Source organism: Ceratina calcarata, unplaced genomic scaffold (assembly GCF_001652005.2).
Source record: "Ceratina calcarata isolate Rehan_Ccalc_2016 unplaced genomic scaffold, ASM165200v1 scaffold514.2, whole genome shotgun sequence".
Classification (NCBI taxonomy): Eukaryota; Metazoa; Arthropoda; class Insecta; order Hymenoptera; family Apidae; genus Ceratina; species Ceratina calcarata.
The window spans coordinates 781,130-804,873 of record NW_017175971.1 but is presented as its reverse complement, the minus strand read 5'-3'; the positions used below and the strand labels follow the sequence as shown (position 1 = coordinate 804,873).

Here is a 23,744-nt window from a genome sequence, read left to right as displayed (position 1 = left end):
TATTTATTATATTCGTTGTACCATCGGTTTGTATAATCGAAGTTTATTTACTATCTGTTATAAAAGTTATTTTCAGAATTGTTCAAATATTAATTTTGAATAAGTCCAGTTGTAGCCAAGAGAATATGTTGAAGTTACAGAAAGAATAAGAAAGATAGAGGATTTCACTGTCACCTGGTTTCGATCGATTCTCCCCTATCTCTTGATAATCTACCCCCTGGGGGATCCACCCTCTTGAAAAGGGAAGCGAATGTTAAATATTCAGGCCTCATATGCAGTATCTCTTCGCAGTCAGATGTTTTCGCGATACCGAATCGATATCGCGTTTTGTTTACGAGCAACCAGAGCGTTGCTCGACTACCTGCACATACCTTGGGCCCTTTCAAACAAAATTGTTTCCAGCGAAACGGGCTTTTCCGTTTAAAATCGTGCGTGAAAACGACCGAATCAGCATTCGCGGGCACAGCGATTCGTCGGAACGATTTTAAAAATCGTTCGCTTTGATCTACCGGCTGATTTCGCTTTTATCAAACTTTCATTTCCTAAACAAAAAATCGTTTTGCAAATACAAAGTATTTATCCGACAAAAAAATAGTATTTATCCGACAAATATCCAGTATAATTCGCTTTAGTCAGAATCTATAATTAAATGATTGCACATAGCGTTGTGATGATTGTTATTTATATTATGAATTCACCTATCGATTTCGTTGAAACGTGAATTAGTTAATATTATATTTGGCAATTATGGCATCCATCCGGCGAACGCCTATCATCAAAATTTACCAAAATCCAATTCGTAACCGAATTAAAGATTAGTGATTATGAATTTCGCGTGCGAGAGTGTATTTCGATCTCGTTTTATTTCACGAAAATTTCCGCACTTTGACGATTCCGGGGGCGATAATGGGCAACCGATCCGAGCCCCGAGGGCGACGACGTAATCGATATCGTGCCCAGCTCATTCTTTCCGCTCCTTCATTACCGAGGAATCCACAAAGGATCCAACGCGTCATTAACATCGAAACAAGACGAGTCTCATGAATAAATTCCACGCGAACGAGGCGCGCTCGTTCGCTCGCTCGCTCCCCGTCTGCGTACCCCCTTTCTCGCGAGTCTCGCGTCGCGCTTGTTAAACGCCTTTTGTTAAAGGGACTGCCATTTTCAACGGGTCACTTTTCGCGTCTCTGAATAATACAAATGCTCCACCCTATCTCCCAGTACAATTTTCACTCTCGCGGGACAGTAATTTTTACAATTTAATTAGATTTAATAGAATTCAATTATCACACGTTGTATTAATTAGAATTCTTCATGCATGTCACAATTAACGCACTGTGTAACTTTTCCATTCCTTAAAATGTCAAAGCACCAATTTTGTAAACAATATGTTGTTATCATTCTCTCGATATTTATAATTGTGATTTTTTAACAAATGGAGTGAGACAGGAAGAAATTGTTTTCTAGTCTGAGACGAGATATTTTTGTCTCGTCGCTAATAAATTCAATTACGTTCCAAATGTAAATAACAAAGTTGCCTCAATTTTTTGGCCGCTCCTAAAAGGAAGTCAGTAGGGATCTCTGATTAAAATTCTAGAACGGACAGCGTTTAGTTTAGCGAACGCGGCGACCTCGTCTAAACAGCGATCTCTCGCGAACAATACGAGCCACCGCGAGTAGCGTTTTGCGGTAATTGCATCTGTTATTCGTAGACGCTGTGGCGCCGGCTACGAAAACAAGGGATGGAAAATTTAACGAGACAGGGATCGTTTTCACCCGTCGCCACGCCTTTTCCACGTCGGAACGCGATCTCGATGCACGTATGAATTTTAGATCACGAACATTTTTCTATATTCGTTGAAGATTAGGTCCCCGCCTTGAAACATTTCTTATAGGAAACGATATTCTTTAAGCTGTCTCTTCCGAATTGATTAGATAATCTTTTTAAAGAGATTTAAGTGGAAGATTGAGTAGTGTGGGATAAAGTCGTGTGAACGAAGCTAAGAAGAGGAAAGATTAGATTAAGCACAAGTGCATTAAATTCATTAAATAAATTGAGTGTACTGATCAAGAGAATTTATTGCTTAGGTGATCTTTGAAAACGTTCATTCTCATGTGATTCGCATCTCCATATTTTCCCATGAAATCGTCGTGACATTATGTAAAGAATTCTTTAATCCTTAGAAATAGAAGACTGAACTTCATAGTTAGGAATGTCCAAATTATTCTTTGGTCAACCCATCACATGGTGTTATAACCTCGGACCTGGAATTTTCCTTGACGCTTTTTCACAGATTCCTCTATAGCGGAGGGATTTACGAAAATTCAAGTACCCGAGGGTCCGTTTCGCAAGTTGAACAAAGGACCAACAGGGCTATAAAAAAAAACGCGTTGCACGCAGTATTTCCACAATTTCATGCTCGCATTTTCGTATTTTTTATAGAATCTCATATCACTTCTGGATCCGGATCTCCTTCGTAAAAGGTATTCCCAATAGCGCGAGTCTATGGTAAATGCAAGCTGAAATCCCACGAGAGGAATCCGTTACTCCATTGCTATTTTAATATCTTCTTATAGGAACATCCTCCGTTTCAAAATCCACCATTCCATAATTTGTTACAGTCCAATAAATGTTAAAAATCGTGAATTGGGACATGAACGTAATTTTTTCTAATGCTCAATGGATATGTTGATAATTTAAGTGTAATATTGAAAGTAACAATGATTTTATGCAGTAGAGAAGCAAATTTTCAATATTTCACCAAAATTCCCGAAGGAATTATCTTTCTCTGCGGTTGCAATTTTCTGTTAAAATGGACCTCGATATTTTTTGCGCGTTCGTTCAATTTACCAGGTCGGCCGCGAATGTGTTCAATTCATTTTATCAAATCCTTTTCGTGAATGGCGTTCGATGCGGGAACGTCGTTCCACCGACGCGACGTAAATTTCGTCCGTTGATTTCATTAACCCTTATAGAATTAACGCTCGTTCGCTCGCCCGCCATGAAATTTTATAACATCATATTTTTCTCTTTGGAGTAAAAAATCTTGTTCAACATGAAAAGTCAGGAAAACTTCATTTATTACGTTTCAAGATTATAAGATAAGCTGATTCTTTCTTGTTGTTTAATAATTCATCGTGAAACTTTAAGGAAGTCTCAAATTCTCGAGTCATACATAAATCAATATAAATTCTATAGATTGTCATGAAGGATCTTTACGACTTACGATTAACACGTATTAAATTCTCTTCAGAAACAATACCAATGAGCTACGATAAAATGAAATCGATTACAGTTCGCTAAAGGATAAGGCGAAAGAAATTAAAAGTAGAAGGTGTCTGGGAAACTCGATGCAAAAACCATGGAATAAAACAGCCGGCCGAATCGTGCCGGGGTTGGGGGAACGTCTGGGGTAGAAGGACAAAACGAGAGAACCTGAACTCTAATTATAAAAGAGTCGATAATAAAATTATCCACCGGATTTCCGATAGAGTCGCGTGGATTATGGATTAACGACGTCATGGAAACGGCCAGGTAACCCGGGAGAAAGATAATTAAAAATAATATTCACCGTACGTACATTGACCACCCGCATCATAATTGTGACAGCTGTCGTGTCATAAAACGCGTGGACAGATACGAAAAGAAAAATGCCTTAGCTCTGTGATCCAATGAAAGAACTACCTTCACCTTCATCTTTCTCAAAATTCTTCAATAATCACAATAATTGAAGACTGGAAGAAAATACACGACTAATTTTGTTGTAAAATGTTTCGTTGGCGAAAAAAAATCTTTGCATAACGGTAGCTGTATGTATTTCAAAGGTGGTCATGGATGGTAACTCTGAAGAATTAAATTGAAACAAAGGTTATTGCAGTGTTTGACAGAATTCAGTTTCATCGATAAAAATGTGAACCGTGCTCATTTTTCAATGGTACGATCAAACATTGTCACCTCAACGTTGTTTCCATTTGAAATTTTTTGCTTCTTCCTTAATTGGTCCCTTGTTCAGTACCTGGAGTATGCACGGTCATAGACTAGCGTACGGATTAATGAGTGACACGAAATTAATGACGTGGTCGTCGAACAACGATGTCTACCCACTTTACGCTCATCTCAGTCTAGTTACGAATCCCTCTATAAGACGAACGATCAATCAGCTTACTTGCTGTACAAAAAATGCTCATGCATTAAAATTTATATGAAGTTCATCCTATTTAATACAGTGTTTATCTTCAGGAAGTCCGTAAAACGAGATGAAATTAGATGTTCGAAACGCGGCCTGAATATTTCCTGAGACATAAAGGGCCTTTCCTCTAATACAAATATTCGACGAGGAGGGACGTTCCTTCAAAGATCAGACGACCGTACCGAGGGAAATGGATCGGAATAAGGGTCGGACCCGGAGAGACAAAGTATACGTCTGTTTGATCAGCAATACGTAAGAGTTGTCGAGATGGGCTAAGCGAAGTCGTACGTCTGCCGGTGCCAGGACGGGCTGGAGTTAGGCAACAAAAATGTCGTAAAGCTCGCCGTTGATCGCCACTATTTGGCTGACGCGCTCGCGACGATAAATATTATCGGGCCGCGCGATTGTTCCTTAGCTGAGCATGGAAACCGAGGTGCATCTTGTTTACGACGGTACACCGGTTTAATTTATACCGGGAAACTTCGCCGCGGCACTTTTAAAGCGTCATCCATTATGATCGCCTCGCCAACTTTCGCCTGGATGCTAGCTACCTACTAATTTATACAACCGGTTAGCTTTCACGTTTTAACAAGCATCGCCTCTGAGCCCTCTGCGAGCTTTAATCCTCGGGCTTTTGTAATTTAACGAATGACATCACAGTACTAGGGATCAAAGTAATAGCGCTTACTCAAATGTTTAATTAGACTTATTTGCTTCTTCACGTTTGTCAAGTGAACTACCTAAAGCAGGATTAAAGCGTGTCGAATTTTTTTCTTTGGAAGTTAAGTGAACATATGTGGAACGTTCTGTACGTACGTCCCAATTTGGTCTCCCCGGGAAGTTCACGAAGTATGCAAACCGAAAATCGTGTCACTCCATCGCATTACGATTCAACAGTGACCGCGGTTGAATTTTAATAATTTCTCCGGTGTTCGAAGATAACCAACCTGTTCGCGTTCTGATTTAATAAAACTCTCGCTTCTTTCGTCGTACGAATCAGTCGGAGTTTTAGAACTCTCACGGAGTAGGAATCTCATCACGAACTCGTATTAGCATTCACGAGCTCGCTAACACTATTCCTGCCACCCGCGGAATGAAACCAAACTTCCTCGACTATAAACAGACAGTCGTATACTCGGTTGAATGGGAACCCGAAATTGAGGATTAAACTAGGAGGCGTTCGACTGTACACACAAATCAGTCTTCGACTCGAGAACCCTTCCTCCGGAACGATGTGTCTCGCGTATTTTCAGACCGTGTCGACAGGTCTCTGCGAGATAAACAGCGGCCTGGTACGCCGATTAAAACCATGGGGAATCGATTAAACTGTCCACGACTAGATAAACGAGCTTCGGAATTGTATCAGTCCGCGAAGCTCCAATTCTTATTGAAAGAAACTATACATAAAGAACACGTAGAACATTCATACCCGACCTATTAGAATTTCGATTGACTCACGTGAATTCCGAAATATTCTCGTAAAATTTTTTAATTACCGTTAAACCAATAATATGCACAGCCATCGACGTTAGTTTTGCTCTTCAACGATCATTCCTGTTATGAAAGTAATTGTACATAAAAAAATGTGGGAATTTTTTACCCGTCAGCATATCGACGTTTTATGTTTCCGGTTTTCCCTTGGAATAAATGAATAAAAGAATGACCGAATCTAACCTAACGTAACCTGCTGCGTACGTTCTCTCCGTTTTCCTTTTGTCAATGTTCCTCCTTCGCCGACTCTTCAGGAGGAAGAAGCGGCGCGTCTCTTCCTATCTCCCGGACGATATTTCCTTGAAAGTGCTGAGCTGCCCCGACTCTTTGTACTACGCCATACTTTAACCCGTCCACGGGGATTCTTTATCCACCTCAACTCCCCGTTCTTCGATCTCCTCCCCGGCCCATCTCCGCGCTGAGAAAACAGAAGCGACCGGTAGACAAGTTGAAAAAGAGACTCTGAAACGAACTCTTCGAGCTTTCAGCCGCAAGTTAAATCTCTGTTTCTAATAAACGTGATGCTACCTTACGTTCAGCTAATCATCTAATTCCAATTAAGAATTCAATAATAAAAAGGATGAAAATAAAGTGAATGGTCGAACGATTATATTCATTCACATGTGGTTCGAAAAGCACATGCGTGATTAAAATTATCAAATTATATCTGCTTAAATGATAGCTCTTGCTACTGAGACATGTGTGAATGCACGTCTGCACGATGTATCTACTTACTAAATTAAACACGCTACTATGCCACTAGGGTATCTCATTCATACTAATTTCAAAGGACTAATCTTTCTTTAGACTATTCAGTGAAATTTAGTACAATATAACTGAAAGATGTATACGGACGTTGACGTACTAACAGAAAGCCTCGTTTGACAAAATTATCATATTCACGAGAGGCAAAGACCTTCGTTCTGTCTTCATCCACTTCGTTATGGTTAAACGCACTAGCCGTATAAATCGGTCATGTTATGGATTAGCTTCTGAAGGAATCCTGCATGTTCCCAGCCAATTAGTTAGCATTAGCAGAACAAGAGGAAATTGCTTATTGCGAACAACGTCGATATCTTCAACCACAGGGAGATTATTGCGAATGAAACCCCATGGGAGTTAACGTTACTGTCAAATCTGGGAGCTCATGTTCTCGGAAAGACGTTGCTGGCTTCTCTCGCTTGTTTTAGAACGCAAGAACCAATTCTTTCAGATACCCAATATATGCACGATACGTTTGCTCGTCGATAGAAATTATTTATTCAACTGATTCATTACGAGGTACAACTGATAGTATGCTTGTACAGCAATTATTAGCAAGTCTACGTCATGTGTTCAGAGTTGTTTAATCACGTGTATCGATGGGAATGAAATGCTACGGCAAACAGTCCTAATTTAAAAATATCAAACATCGTCTGTTGAGAGAACTCTTGCATGCTTTTACAGAAAAGAACATTTCGAACAAAAAACCGCGCGCTAAAAAAATCTGGTTCCGTCAGTCATCCTCCGTCAGCTCGTCGGGCTTTACGACTCGTTGGTAGGTCCCTTGTTGCAGCATTTCGTTTTATGCATGCGACCGGGACAATTTCCGTCAGATTTGTCGGCGAAAAGAAAGAGCCATCGGTTTTTCTCGTAAACTCAAAGCATCGCCGTCGAAGATAATCGGTGCACCTCTCGATCGAGTTTTCGAGGATCCACACGAGGAGAGATTGTCAATCTCGAAAAATAAAATATTCAAAGTTCTCCAATATATGTGATAAAGAAACACAAGAAAATTGAGAATTTTATTATAAACCGTGTAAAGAAGTATTTAAGTATTGTATTTTAATACTTCTTTCTATATACGCAAGTTTTCAAATTACTAAATGACAATGTATTTAAAATCATGTAAATAATATGACATAAAAATATATTCAACAATTTGACAGTTAAAAATATTATTCGTCTTTCCTATTTCGAATCGGAATTTCGTTTCGGTCCGCCCTATGGAAAAATCGGTTTTCCTCTCAGCCCACCCGAGGGGATGAAAGTCGACCGGTCGTCAAAGGCGAATAACCTATCCGGTTCGGAGTGGTTCGAAGTAACTCTCGAACCGAGCGAACTTTAAATCGGCCGGCCAGCAAGTACGCTTCCTGTCCCCACCATCCGCACTTTAAGTTACTGCACGTACACGACGGGGTAGTAAATTCTTGAAAGCTATCGCGGCCCGAAACTGTTCAACGTAAGGAGAGCGGCCGGTCTCCATCCAGGTTTCGCTTCTCGATGGAACGACCGCCGTTCAAGGATCAACGATTTTCAAGGCAGAAGACCGAAACCGGATTACCGTAGGGTGAAGAGGTTATCCGAGACAGATTACTTCCAGCAAAGATTTTAGGCTCCCTTAGTTGAGCTTAAGACATACAATATTCTACATGTCTCCTTATTATAACTTAATAGAGGATAGTATATTTCCCAATGTACAAAGATTTAAATTATCCTATAAGAAATTCGAGTTTTCAGATGAATTTTAGCTTGCGTACATGTTTCACGTGATACGCGATGGACTAACGTTCGATCGACCGCTCTCGCTTTCGGGCAGATAGCTGGCATTCGTTTCCGCCCGTTTTCTCCCTTCACCCGGCTTGACGAACGTATTCAATATTCAGCACCGGCGGATTGTCGGCTATTTGAGGAGGGCTCACTTTCCCGGCACCGTGAGCCCGATGCACTGTTTGTCAGAGGAAACAGTTGAATCCTGAGTATGTTCGATGGGAATAAACCGCCATGACAGAGAAAATGAAAATAGATCATGCGGAGGAAGTATGATAAAACGATAGAGACGAAGAATTGAGCTATGGTAAATATCTTGTTACGTTTTCGATTTTCGGTTCGGTAGTTTCACGGAATAAAGTAATATGTGACCGTATTAGATAATATTTAGTCAAGGATATAAATAAAATTAAAAGACGAAATAAAAATTCTAAGATTCGTTTTTATTAATTTATTAATTAGAATTATCTAGTTTTACAATAAATTAGATTCGCAACAGAGGAAATTGATTTAAATAAAAGTCCCTTTAAAGAATGTAAATTATATATTCCTTCTGTATTTCGTAAGCTCATCCTTAAAAAAAAAGATATTCCTATACTGAAATGCAAAATCATATGAAGCAAACAATTTATATATAAAAATAAGAAAAATGCTTAGAGGAATCAGTCTGGGATATTGAAATCGCTTTTGCGATTCCTGTGTGAGACGAGGACAGTCTCAGCTAATTCGAGGAACGGAATTCCCCACGGTCGGTTCATCTCGATTCGACAGCTGCTCATCGAAACTAGAAAGACGCTTTAATTTGAACACCGATGCGCGGCGACGGTGAGACCATTAATAGAAACCCCGACGACCAAGTGTGTATACGGGGATTCTTGATTCGTGGGAAATCGGTTTGTCCGGCTGAACTGATCGTCAGATTAAAATGGACAGAATCGGTCCGTTCCTCCGGGCAACGGAACGGAACCAATCGACAGTAATACCTAAGAGTGAAATAGTAGTTTATATCTGATTGAAAGCAGGATTTGTCTGGAGGACTTTGATTTTACAAAGGATTCGTTACACTGTCACGCTTTGATAGATATTTGCTCTTTGCCAGTCTGTTTAATTACTTCTTCGCTTTGATTCAACTTTTCGTCATCGTTCATTTTTGTCACTGGCTTGTATTCGAAACTTAGCTGAAACTCGGTCGGTTTAGACGCCCATCTCTATTCCTCGTAAATGCAGTCTCGGAAACTTCGAAACGAATCTCGAAACTTATCCAGCATGTTAATTAATCGCGAACGTACGAACATACGAAGCTAACGATAAGAGGAGCGCGCGAGAAGGACGTAGATAGATCGATAGAGATTCGCTCGTATTCCAACAGAAATATGGACTTCAAAGTGAGAATCCCGGCCCGTTCGCAATTATGACCTGCAAACTCTGGTCTCATACCCGATCCTGTTCTCGAGATTCTCGGACAAATGACAAGTCGTTCTTGATCAACTACAAACAAGTTGGCTAAATGACCCAGTCAGCAAACTCTGTTTGAAAATAACCCCGGGAGCTGTTGATCTGGCTATAACTCATACCAAAGACTGGTGAATCAAAGGGAAAGGTACAACGCAGTTGAACCTGGTGATCGGCATTGGTACAACAATATCGTTAATCTCCGTTTGTTCAGTCTGTATCGGTTTCGAATGAGAACGTATCAAGGTTTCAAAAATTGAAATACGTATCGTTAGAGAGATCCTTTTATTTCTTTCGAAAGTCACGATGAAACTTTTACCGCGTCTATTAAGATTAACGAAGATTCCAGATCTGAAATTGTCACTCACGTACGTGGGTATTATCTATCGATGCTTCGTTCAGATACGAAACGTTTGGCCCCGGAAGCCGAGCCGCGATTCACCGAGAGCGGTGGTAAAAACCTCGATAGGGTGAAGGGATCTGGTGGCGTTTGAATCCGAGTCGAATTCTTGTCCCCGTTAGCGAGGAGATCACGGGACGAAGAGCGAAATTGGGGAAGTGGTAATCTTAGTCCGAGCGTAGCTCGAATTCACTTAAACCTTCAGCATCCAAGACTCTTCTTGCTCACCCCTCAGCTTGAGAAAGATTTCACCCAGCCGAAGTGAAAACGTTTGAAAGGGGATATAGCAGTCGCACGCGAGAACGCGGAAATTGGAAGCTTCTTCTTCTTCTTCTTCTTCTTCTTCTTAGGCCAACCGAGCTTTACTTACCCTCCGCTCTACCATCGGACTAGATGGAACAAGGTAAACCGGTTAAAAGCCGATGCACCGGCGAGCAATATCCGCGGGTAGTCGAAGTTCTGATCGTGAGTGGCTGAAATCGGACGATCTTCGATGCGCCTCGGTCAGAAGAGCGAGGCGTAAACGAAAAAGGTTTAATCGAGACGGGCAAACGAAACGGCACTGGAAGAAGAACCCACGTGATACTTTTTTAAACTAGGTTGCTCTTGACGATTGCCTCTCGGTAGAAAAATCAGTCCTGTCTTTTATCTTTGGCATCGAGTATATTACATTTAAAAAGCTCAACAATTCCTTGACTTCATATTTATATAATTGCAACATGATTAAATTTTAATTCAGTGTCGTTGAAACGAATAACGGTAATTAAAATCATATGTACATTAAATAAATTGATCAGTAAGAGAAGTTCTCATTCTAGATGGATGGACTTCGTGCTGGTGTTATAAAAGCAATTATTTCATGACGAATCAAATTCTGTGTGGCACTAACCGCCTTGTTGCTACAGTTTTCTCATATGTTTACATTGCATCGTTCGTCGAAATTATTTTCTGGAGAATATGATTTTGTAATTTAATTGAACGCGGCGCGAACCGGATCTGGCCAGTTATTGTTACACTTGAATTCAATTACGCCGATCACCATTGTCCGATCCGGCCGACGCGAATTTAATTGCCGCTTCCGAGTGTTTGACAAATAAGCCGCTATTTAATTATTAATCAGCGCAATTAAATCCTCTTCGATTACATTCGAACAACACCCTTCGTGTGCGCGATTCGCGTTACGACATGCGATACAAATTGGATTGATAAACACCTTTCAATCCGTATGACAGAAATAATTACATTTCAACGATTTCATGTGTTTATCGTAAATTTTTCAATTTCATGCTGTACTTCATGCCAAATGATTATTCGATGTCTTATCCTGTTTCAAAGCACGAATCATTTCCGAACCAAAACACGTATCAGAGAAAGCGTCGGCTTAAAAGCGTTTCAACCTTCAAGGAGGGTTTCCCCATAGAGAACAGGTTAGCCGGCAAACGATCGTCGCACCGAGCGCACGTACCGTCACGCATAGAATCGAGAACGTAGGAGGACCGATCCGAGGCTGGGTAAACGTCGATCGGATGATTTTCTGTTTACCCATCAGGTCCATCGTTCCCGCTGTGTGTAACTCCCGGCTATTTCGACCGCCGGCCGATTAAAGCTAGATCCCACTCGAGGATTCGGGAAACGTTTTCAATTTAAACATTAATCTTCGTATATACGATTGGCTACCCAGGTTCCCTAGAGCGATCGTTTTCTTAACCGTCCCTCGACTTCCGTGTCGATCATTCCGTAAACTCTTACGATCATGAATAGATACCTTGTTGATTTTAATAATTTACGGTAATTCTTGGAAAAAATAAATGTATTAATTGAAGGATTTATTTGTCTTATTCATACTTCATTTAATCGCAAATTTTCTTTAATAAGATGGATATTCAGTTGGTTGAATGTGTAACTTAAAAATACGATGCTTAATACGACTCGGAGACTGAATCAGATTATTTTAATGAATAACGGCGGCACACCACGTGTCGAAGCATGCTTTTCGCGCGGCGTCAACGAGGAATACAGAGAGACGACAAACGTCGTCACCGTCGCCGTTGCGGGCAAATATTTAAACAGCTGAAAGCGTTTCCGAAGTTGCTTTAGCGTCAGAACGTTACGTGACGCATCAATACCGAATACTGTTGGTCTGAGGGTAGTTATTTTTTTTCGTCCGAAGCGAAGGTTCGAACAATTCGGTTCGTTCCGCTTTCACCGTGTCGCGTCACGTCCCGTCGAAACAATACCGCGTCGCGGGGACAATACTTTTATATCTCATATTTGTTTTGTACGTCCCGCAATCAACCTCGCGAATGAGGGCTATGAACGGCGACCGGCAAAAAGAGAAAGGAGAAACCGACGCGGGGATGGCGCGACGACAAGGGGAAGACGAGCCGGACGCGCTTGTGAATCCAAACGCGCGACGAAGACGTCTCGTGAAAAACGGGTACCGGCTTTTTATCTCGCTCGGTCGAAGTCGCTTGTTTGTGAGAGCTGGTCGAACGAACAGCCGCGATTCAACTTCCGCGTTTTTACGGATTCATGGCTACCGAAAGTTTCTGCTATTTTATCGCGGTTTACTTCGGAAAAACGCGGAAACGGAATCTGAATTTCAGTGGGCCGCGACTATACAAATCGCGTCATTACTTTCGAGGATTGAATTCGACCAATTTCTGATCATATTGCTCGGAATAAACATTTATGCGAATACAAAACGCAATTCCATGTTTCATTTTCATATTACGTTCGACATACGACAAACACATTCCGCAATAATTATTATTATAAAACAAAGTTTGACAGAGGAATAAAATTTTCAAAGAAACCTCATGAAAGTTTCCCTAGTTACATCTCCTGTTTCTCATTTCGCGAACAAACGACGATCTCTGAAGAAGTAACAAACACCTGGCTCCACTTTTCCGAGAGCGGTACAAGTTGCCCGTAAAAAAAGGTACAAAAACTGCCACAACAGTTATTCTTTGTACCGAGTTTTCCTTGATACGGTAGGTGATCGCAGAACAGGGTCACCACGACACTGCGAGAGCTCGTCGAATCCATGGCCTACGCAAAAAGCTCGTTCTATGGCGTTACGAGCGTGACGGCGGATCTTCTGTGCCCTCCTGCGGAAACTTCGCTTCGCGAAACAACCGCGAGGTAATATAACCGAGAGGAGAATTCCGCGACGTTATTACAGGCACCGGAAATGGAGGTAACGTGTCCGCCATTAATAGGTGTCCACTGACATGAACGATCACCCGACTCGGCTCTGTCTTCCATCAACAGGGAACCAAGTGCTCGGGGATCGAGTTCTGATCCGATTCGTTCCGATGCATCGATCATCGGTTTTCTGCCGCCCCCAGGTGTTACGGATCAGAAATTCGGCCGGTGTTCGACCCGTCGGAGGACTGAAAAATCCAAGCACGAATTTCTGAAATATCCCGAGACCCCAGAAAGCTCCCAGGTGTCAAACCAAAGGTTTCCTTAGACTCCCTTTACTAAATCAGCTGCTATGATTTTTGCTTGTTAAATCCGTTCGGAAGTTTTTGAAACAAAATACTTTTGTTTATTCAAAGAATTAGATTACTTAATTGCATTGTCGATTACTGCAGATAGTAACTGGCATCCGTGAATTGAACTGCAGCGAAAGGAATTAGGTGGTCGTCTAACCACTCGGCAAACCGCGAAATAAGCGGTTCCCAGTTTTTATGCAGCTGCAACACCCGCACGAGGTTTCCCGCGCTTTTTGTATTTCGCAACCGCGGAACATGGGTAGGCCATTTACCCCCGTGGAGTGGTTAGGGGTTAGCGTCCCCGTGTCGAAAACTCGACGCTCGGAGTTCGTGAAAAAAGAGGCAGGGCCACCTCTCTCCCTCTACTCCTCGACTGCGGCCTGTTTTCTGTCCGTAAATTATGCTTCTTTCGTTAAAAGTTGCGAACGTGGTTCGCCCTGACTTCGCAAAAAAAAAGTCAAAAGCTATATCTCCAAAACTTCCACCAACGAGAATCACAAAGATAATTCTGATGCGTTTCGTATGAACGAAGCATTTTCTGAACAATCTAAAATGCCGTTTAAACTTGCCAGCCGATAGGATAAACTCGACGACCACAGTTTTAAGACGTAAACTCGCTCTAGTTACCGGATGACAAGCTAACTCACTGCCACCTTAAACTTTAAACTTAGCCGCGGTTTACGAGCTACATTACTAATTACCAAGTTTCTACATAACGGAGGCTTTGCACTAAACGTAAAATCGTATCAACCCCATGTTAATGACCGACATTTTATACGTACATATAAGTCACTACCACAATCGTACATCCCGTGATTCATAGTAGTAAATGAACGATAAGGTAGAAAACAAGCCACTGTATATTTAATCGACGTTTTTGCAAGTACATCGCGTATCTGTCGTTCATTTGCGGGTCACTGAGAGATGATCCATGCCGGCTTAGCCTCCGCAGCAGATGCGACGGAACGAGACCTGGCCGGACTACGTAGCCACGCAGCCGGCATACGTAATTCCGCGATTGTTATTGCAGGAAATCGCCGCATTCAGAATGTGTCTCGCACGGAAACTCGGTTGTATCCCGGGTGCCACTGCGCGGCACGCCGGAAGATCGGTATTTATGCGATACATTAACAACCAACCGGACCACCATCTATAACGGGCAAACCGTCCGCGAAAAGCAGAAATTATTTCGCCGGAAGTAACGCCGGGGCTAGTAGTAACTTCGTGTTCCGCGCGTGTAGGTGCACGGCGCGGGTCTGATCGACGAGCGAGAAATGATAAACGATGAACGATAACCGCGCGAGACGTCAGGGCACGCGTTGGGTATAAGTTTGAAGAAAATTAATTGGGAAAAAGTAACGGAGTATGTTTTTCGAGTTAAGAACTTCTGCGGACGTGCGGGAAATACGTCGGAGCCGAAGGGCGCAGAAGAAAAGGGGGGCGAGGAATGCGCAGAGAATCGTGCGTTTCCGGTATACATAGCCGGACGCGGTACAGACGGGAACTCGTTAGGAGTTATCGACAACATACGCCGCGGGTGACTTATTTAACCGGTCCTCTTGATAGGATGTTTCCTTGCAAAATTATTAACAATGGATTGTCGCCCAAGCTCACCGCGCTCCAAGCGGAAACGCGTGTTAAGACAATCCGTGCGCGGCGCTCGCTCTCTCCCTCTTCGTCCACCCGTCCCCTCCCATCCAGCCCGCGTAGCACCCTGCATTAGCTAATTAGCATTTAATTAGTAGTGGCTGCAAAGCGACGTGCTGCACGGGTTAAAAAGCGTCGGACTCTGTTTCGTTATAATTATCCGGTTTTTGATTCACCTTTCTTTTCTCCCACCCTCGACGACGCGAAACGTGCTTTGTCTCCACCGCGCAAAACTTTTACCCTGCAGCCAATGCGTTTTCAGATTGCGATAGAATATGTATACTCGCTAATGGGCTAACGCAGTCCGCGTTAAAAGCTGGCAAATTACTTTCTGAAAATTCGATCGAAAACTGTTGACAGCGAAATAAATAAGAGGGATGGATGCGAGCGAAATATGCAATTTCCGAGTATTTCGAGTGACGTTATCATTAAGCTAACAAGAAGATTATTAAATTGGAGCCATGTTGCGCGAAGGAATTCATGGTCGTTATAATTAAAATAGAGAACAGAAGATATCGTAATGGCACTTCCTTCTGCTCCCACTCTCCTCCTTCGGCTTCTCTTCTTAATATTTTCCAGACCGACGACGATATCGAAGACGGACAAGAGAAAGAAGGGAGGCGGGTGAAAAAAGAATAGTGAAAGAGATAGTAGACAGTAGGCACTCTTTTGCCAGCAGCCTCGATTCATTATCGTGCAGAACGCTGCATCGATCGCGATAATTGATGAAATAAAGACTCTTTCAATGGTTTCCTTTTAAAAACAATTAATATTCCGAAGTACTCTTCGAACGATTTTGTCTCAAATAACAAACAGTCTACTTTGATATTGTTCTTACCCAATCCAGAAACCGATTTAATAAAAGCTTTTCTTTATTGTTTCAGATGCACAGTCGTCGACGCAGCGGAGAGGACTGTTTAGCAGCATCGTCATGCGACGCGCAGTCAGGATCCTGCAGCTCCTGGTGATTCAGAATTTCGCGTGGACGGGTTCTCTTGGACAGGTAGCTGATTGCCCGCCGCCGGAAACCATTCTCGGCTGTCCCTGTTACAATTTCGAGGACGGTCTCTTCTTGGAATGCCCCGGCGCCGCCGAAGAGACTCTCAAGAGCACTTTGCAAGGCGTCCTAAGTGCGACCGGTGAGTGCCCGACCGAAACCTTAAGGCGAGTTTATCCGGACAAAAAATCTGTGGCTCTTCCTCAGCATACGATTTAAATATTCTCTTTCGTATTGATTTTGGAACGTATGATATGCTTAATTACAATCATTACGGAATTATTCGTAATTAATTTGATTCAACAAGCGGTTGTTGAATACTCAATGCAATCGATACAATGATCCTTATATTTGAATATACAAATATTCTCTTAGATGTACAGTTTGATATTTTACTCGTATATTCACTAATGAAAGAGACTTACAAAGTAGCAAGAACGTCCTTAGGGATCTTTTTATTCCGCCTGTAAACTTCAGGACGAAAACTCGGTGCAGCGGAATCTAAACTTCTCGTCGTCGTGACTTAATGAAATTAATGACCGTGCCCCTTTTATGACCGCTTCCAGGAGTGGGCACGATGGTGCAGTCGTTGAGCGTCTACGAGCTGGACAAAAGCGTCGAGGAGTTGAAAGACGGCTGCTTTCCTGCCGGCTCGCAAATCAGGCACCTCCAAATATCCCATTCGTCCCTTCGCGAGATCACCGAGAACGCTTTCGCGAATCTGAAAGACAGCCTGGAATCCCTGGCTCTCGTGTCCAGTCGGTTGACTCACGTGCCTCAGAAGTCGTTAGCCGATTTGCACAAACTCGCCGCGCTGGATCTCGAGGCGAACTTGATACAAGACCTACCGTCTTACTGCTTCTACGGATTGAAACTTATCAAGCTCACCCTGAAGGGCAATCAGATATCGAAGATCTCGGAGTACGCGTTCGCAGGTTTAGAAGATAGTCTCAGCGACCTAGACTTAACGGAGAACAAACTGAAGCTGTTTCCTATGGCGCCGCTCAGAAGATTAGAAAGCCTCGCCTCGTTGCGACTCGCCTGGAACGAGATATCCGAGTTTCCCAACGACGGTTACAGCCTGTTGAGATCGTTGCTGATCCTGGATTTGAGCAGTAACAACTTCGAGAAATTGCCGGAGGACTGCTTCCGGCCTTGCCCGATTTTGCACACCCTGTCCCTTTATTACAATTCGATAGAGACGATCCATAAGGACGCGTTCGTGTCGTTGAAGGAGCTCGAGTCGATCGATTTGAGCAACAACAAGATCGTATTCCTCGACGTGGCGACGTTCAAGGGGAACGAGAGGCTCCGTAACATCGAGCTGAGCCATAATCACATTCATTACATCGGCGGGGTGTTCGCGAGGTTACCGGAATTACGGGAACTTTACTTGGCGGAGAACAATATCCTCGAGATCCCCGGGGACGCGTTCATAGGCAGCGTGAGCCTCGCCGTGATCTATTTGCAGCAGAATGCGATCAGAAGAATCGACGGCAGGGGTCTAACCAGCCTGACGCAATTGGCCCAATTGCATCTGAGCAACAATTACATCGAGAAGGTGCCGCGGGAATTTCTCGAGCATTGCGGGAATCTGTCTTTGTTATCTCTCGATGGGAACAAGATACACGAGCTGCTACCGGGCACTTTTCTTAAATTGCATCAACTCAGGGAGCTGCGATTGCAAGACAACAACATCACCGAAGTAAAACGAGGCGTTTTCTCACCGTTATCGTCGTTGCAAGAGCTTCACCTGCAGAACAATGCGATCACGGATATGGAAACGGGCGCGTTGAGGACGTTGAGTAGCCTACAACACGTTAATCTTCAGGGTAATCAGCTCACGGTTCTCGGGGACGTGTTCCAATTGTCCGCTTCCGATTCGTCGTCGGGCGGCAGTTCGTTGCTCTCGATCCAGTTGGATAGCAACGGTCTGGCGATGCTGCATAATGACTCCCTTCGCGGTCAAGCATCGGTCAGGATCATGTGGCTGGGTCACAACAAACTGACGCACCTTCAGGCGCCTCTCTTCAGGGACTTGCTGCTAGTCGAAAGGCTGTACCTGACAAACAATTCTATATCCAGGATAGAGGACGGCGCCTTTCAACCGATGCAAGCTCTGAAATTCTTGGAATTGAGCATGAACAAACTCAGTCATATCACCGCGAAGACCTTCTCCGAGTTGCACGAACTTGAAGAATTGCATCTGCAGGATAACGGGCTTACAGGATTGGACTCGTATGCTCTGACCGCCCTGAAGAAGTTGAAGGTTCTCGACTTGGCGAACAATCACCTGACCATCCTTCACGACGCTATCTTCCAAGAAGGGTTGCCGATCAAAACGTTGAACCTGAAGAACTGTTCTATCAAGAGGGTAGAAAGCGGGGCCTTCAGGGAGCTCAACAATCTTTCCGATTTGAACCTGGATGATAATCTTCTCACAGCTTCCGCGCTGTTCAATCTGCAAATTTCAGGACTCCGAACTCTGTCCGCGTCCGGGAACAACTTCAGTCAGATATCGGAGCGCAGCCTGAACGGTCTCCCGTCGGTTCAAGAATTGTACTTAGACAAAGCTCAGATCGGTCAATTACCCGAAGTCATATTCTTGTGGAATGAGAACTTGACGCGGCTGCACCTGAACAAGAACCACTTACGAAACCTTCCTCCAGGCATCTTCGATAGACTGTTATCTCTGAGAGAGATAAAACTAGATCAGAATCGGTTCCAGGACATTCCGTATTCGGCGTTGGGGAATGCTCTGAACCTTGAAATTCTCACGCTGTCGTACAACGAGATAGCGAACGTGGACGTGGCTAGTTTCGTCAGTTTGAAATATCTGAGGGAGTTGGATCTGAGCCACAATAGGATCGAGACGATGTCCGGCTTCGCCACTGCTAATCTGTCTCGTTTGATCTCCGTGGATCTCAGTCACAATCACTTGAACGCTCTTCCGGCCAATTTCTTCGCTCACTCGTCCATGTTACGGAGAGTCGATCTGTCAGAGAATAAATTCAGACAGATTCCGGCCGTGGCCCTGTCTGGCCAGAACCTCCCCGGCCTGACTTGGCTAAACTTGACCAGGAACCCATTGAACAGTATACACGTTCTTCCATCGGAGTCCAAGTATCCCGTGCTTCAAGAAGTGCATATATCCGGCACGAATCTTAGCATAGTGACGTCGCAAGAGTTCGAGTCGTTTCCAGCCCTGTTGCACTTGTATTTGAGCCAGAACAGCATCTCGAGGGTGTCGCCGGGCGCGTTTGGAAACCTGCCGAACCTCTTAACGCTTCACCTCGGATCGAACAACTTGGACATACTCCCAAAGGAGAGGCTGCAGGGTATGGAGCATCTGCGCGTCCTGAATCTGACCCACAACCTCCTCAAGGAGCTGGACGAATTCCCGAAGGACCTTAAATCCTTGGAGATATTGGACCTCTCGTACAATCAGATCAGCATCGTGGGCAAGGTGACGTTCAAGAACCTGGTCAGCCTCGTCGAGCTCCATCTTTATGGTAATTGGATCAACGCCATCTCCAGCGAGGCGTTCAGGCCGTTGAAAAAGCTCCGGTTGCTCGATCTCAGCAGGAATTATCTGGAGAATCTACCGTTGAATGCGTTCAGACCGCTCGAGACTCAAATACGGAGTTTACGCGCCGAAGGTACAGTACATTTAATTGTTCATTCATTTTTTCCACTCGATGACGAGCACGTGGCAGACAACAATGGAATTATTAACGAGGATACTTACACGTTGCCCTTGCAACTTATATTTAATTTATTATTAGATAAAAATTCTGTTACATATTTTTCTCAGGAAAAAATAAATTTCCGTTTAAGCTAATAATTTTCACGGAACGTTACGTTCTAATATTACTTTTGAATAACGGGATGCGGATAAAAAGTGAAACGGAATACGAAAAAAATTGATCAACGATATTGAGAGAGATACGAGTTCGATCTGCAATAAAAGTAGAAAAAGAGTTATGACAGAATGTAGTACGTATCAATTTTTCATTTGTTCGCATAACTTTCATCCGAGGTGAATAGTGTTAGTAGCTAGTCAACGAAAGAGAGAGGGAAGAGTGGAAGAGACAGAATAATTCTATACGCATCGAGAATGGGTATCGATTCAAATAGAGTTACTGCTAGCAGCGTTCGGGAATCCTATCATATCGCTGGTCACGTACAATCGTCTCAAATCGATACTCGACATCGGGACAATCAAACACGTTTTGCCGTTCCCTCTCATTCTCTCTTCTCAAGTTACTCTCTCTCTCTCTCTCTACAAACTAGTCCAAACGGAAGTATAATGTTCGTTCTAGCCACCCCTAATCCTCCAACCGCCGCCGTTGCCCATCCCCGAAAGATTTCCAAATTTAATGGGCACACTGTGGACCAGCCGGTCGTTGTGTCCACGTGCTGTTCCCGGATCGATGCTTTCCAATAGTTTTCCTCGCAATTCGGTTTCCTGTAGTAGATGCTTTTCACCTCAATACAAATTCGAAACCACGAAACGATCATTTGCACGTCACAAATTTTGACGAACTCGAACAGTGAAAACAAATGTATAAAATCTTTCTTGTAAAGGCTGTCAGTGCCTACAACTTTTGTATAAAAAGCCAGCGTCGATAATTAATTGGATATTTCCTTCTATACTTTTTAGCACGTAGCTATTTATTATTAACATTGTTCTTCCGACGTCTGATTTCTTTTTAATTATAGGAAATGCGTTTTTCTAAGATACATAATCTTTTGGGATTGACTGTATAGCCAATACATCCTTAATTTCCTGGAACATTTTCACGTACAGAAAATCCTCTGATCTGTGGCTGTGAATCACAAGAGCTGTGGGAATGGTTGAGGGACCATCAGAAGCTGGTGGGAGGCGTGGGCGGCGGTCGTGGTCGTGGACGAAACGGTGTGGGAGTCGGCGACGTCGAGGAAGGTCTGTTGAAATGCCAGCAGCCGCCAGAGCTCCAGGGTCTGGTTTTCCTCGATTTGGATCCGCACGAGTTCTGCTCCGCGCCGTTGATCCTGAAGCTCGCGATCCAGGACATCCAACCGTTCTCCGTTCTCGTCTCCTGGCAGAGCAGAAACCATTCCGGTCTCCACGGTTACCAAGTGGCCTATCACGCGTTGGATAACGTCGACGAGGTACGTTTTCCTCTGTGAATCGTTCCGTAAATTCGCCAGTGTCAGCCGGAAGCGTCGTACGTCTTTATTTTACTCCTGGATAAAAGTCCCGATAAATCGTGTGACGGTATTTGAATCTCAAACTCCATAAATTTAGAAATATTGTCATCTACAGACGTTTCATCTATTTCTATGATATGTTTCCTGCACGTGTTGCGCCTGAATTCTGTGGCTTGTATCGATCAGGCCATCATCAGTATTCCTTCGTTCCTATACGTTGTTCCCGTTTTATCGACGTTCATCATCAATTATCAGTAGATCATCTCCGTTTATAAAAGTTTGCAATCGCCTCTACTGAAAGGGATCGATTAAATTCCTTGTCATAGGTGCGAGGAAAGCTTCTGGACCCTAAGGCACGTTCGGTCAGACTGACGAAGTTAGCTTCGGATACCCGGTACCTGATCTGCGTGCTCGGCCTGGGCAGCTGGGGCACGTCAATCCCGGAGGACATCGGTTCCTGGCAATGGAACGCCTCCCACGACGACGTGATCGAGGGCTCGGCTCGTCCGGCGATGGTGACCTCGCTCACCAGTCAGTGCACGGAAGTTCGAACCCTCGACGCGCCCGATTCGATAGTCGGCGACGGGGCAATGAGCGACAGAGGTGGCCTGGCCAGTATACTGACAAGAAGACTGGGCCTGATAGTCGGCAGTTGCATGGGCTTCGTGGTGTTCATCGTTCTGATCTCCGTGCTCGGTTACATGAAAATGAAGAAGCAAAGGTCCACCGAGAAGAGAGACCAGCCGCTGTCGTCGAACCCGCAGGCGTACATGTCGTACAGGCACTTCTCGTTGCAGAGCGGCGATCGGGCGGACAACGCGTGTCCGAGCTTCATCAGCAACATCGGCAACACACCGCTGAACTCGTAGCATAAGCCGAAGGAGTCTCGCAAAGAGGCCGACCATCGAGGAATCGAGATGAAGAATTCGCCCAGCTGCGTGGGCCTGTTCGGTTAGTCGAAGGGACTGGACTTAGTGACGAGGCAGTGCCGGTGTTTTCAGCGAGAAACAGTTTGTTGATTGTGGGGACAGGTTGCTCAGTTTTAGAAGAATAATCCGTTGAGTTCTGACTTGACGCGGCCGGAGATAGGAATTCAATTAGCAAAGGAAGTGCCAAAACTGACTCGCGTTTAGATTTTAACGAGGCTAGTGATCGGACCTGAGGAAGTATTGAGCGGAACCGTGACCACGTGCCAAAACGTTCGGAGGAGATCGAAGGGAGACTTGCGAAGTTACGACGACCGATTGTTGCCCGTCTTTGGTAAAGCATAGATAAGTAAAATGTAAAACACCCTCCTGACCACTCACGCGAACTGAACAACGATACAAATGACCCCCATTTTTTGGAACGTTCGAATCTCTCCTATCGAAGACTGATTTTTTAAACGCCGTGTTTTTCTCCCACGCCATTCCTCCAAGACAAAAAAGTAATGGTATGAACAAGTATACTCCCGTGATTTCGATGCTCGTATTATTATATACTATGTGTACGATACGTGATGATTTTTTGTAAATAATAGTATACAAAGTACATTTGCGACTTAAGAAGAAACAACGGAATGATGTTCGTATGATTCGGCGAGGATACCTCGTCCTTCTAGTGGTGCGCAAGCAATATTACACTTACTCTCTAATCGATAGTCCCGATGATCAGCACTAAACAAAAAAATCTAATTAAGGAGCCGGGATCTTTTAGAAGATCGCCAGTTTGTTCGTTTTCCTTTATTCCTCCCATTGAGCGACCACCGCCGGAGGATCCCAGCCCCAGCCGCGCGATTTTCCTGTCTCTCTTTTTCTCTCCCACACACCCTCTCCGTGCACTCTCTATCTTTCTCACACGTGCATTCGCCACCATCCGCGTATGTCGTCCGGCATACGATGAGAAAAAAGAAAAGGGGGAAGAAGAAAATACGCGACGCGTTACTCCTGCCAAGAAAACGAGAGTAGACGGAGAATCGGTTTCGGAGTTGCCAAACTGTGTGCTATAGGTATGGTGACGTTTGTGGAAGATGGATTTATTGTATATAGATAGAAGATATGTATACACATAGCGTTCTTTATTATAGCATAGGCTTTCGGTTAATAAAAATACACCAAAGCTACCGACTGCCTTCATCTTCTGATTCAACCCTTTGCATGCGTACATACATATATTCGTCGCGAAGGGAGCAAACACCCTTGTCTCTACTATTGAACCGAGCTTGACAGGCTAGAAGACGCACGACACCCGAGCTGGGATCCGATCGCCTTGCAGACATAGTCTAATCAAGATTCAATCGCACGATCATTCGGCTACCGGGTCCTCGGTTAAGTTCCATTATATGCTAATGGATTTATCCAGGAATG

General features: G+C 43.8%; 1 protein-coding gene across 3 annotated transcripts in view; it reads left to right on the top strand.

Annotated features, from left to right (window-relative positions):
• LOC108628279 (protein artichoke) overlaps positions 1-23,501 on the top strand; it is a 213,467-nt gene extending 189,966 nt beyond the window's left edge. For all 3 annotated transcript variants that reach the window (XM_018030099.2, XM_018030098.2, XM_018030100.2), the window contains 4 exons: positions 16,094-16,348; positions 16,773-19,865; positions 21,017-21,360; positions 21,726-23,501. In XM_018030099.2, the coding sequence (XP_017885588.1) occupies positions 16,094-16,348; positions 16,773-19,865; positions 21,017-21,360; positions 21,726-22,268 (4,235 nt within the window). In that variant the 3' untranslated portion in view covers positions 22,269-23,501. The remainder of the gene's footprint in view (positions 1-16,093; positions 16,349-16,772; positions 19,866-21,016; positions 21,361-21,725) is intronic.
• The last annotated feature ends 243 nt before the right edge of the window (positions 23,502-23,744 follow it).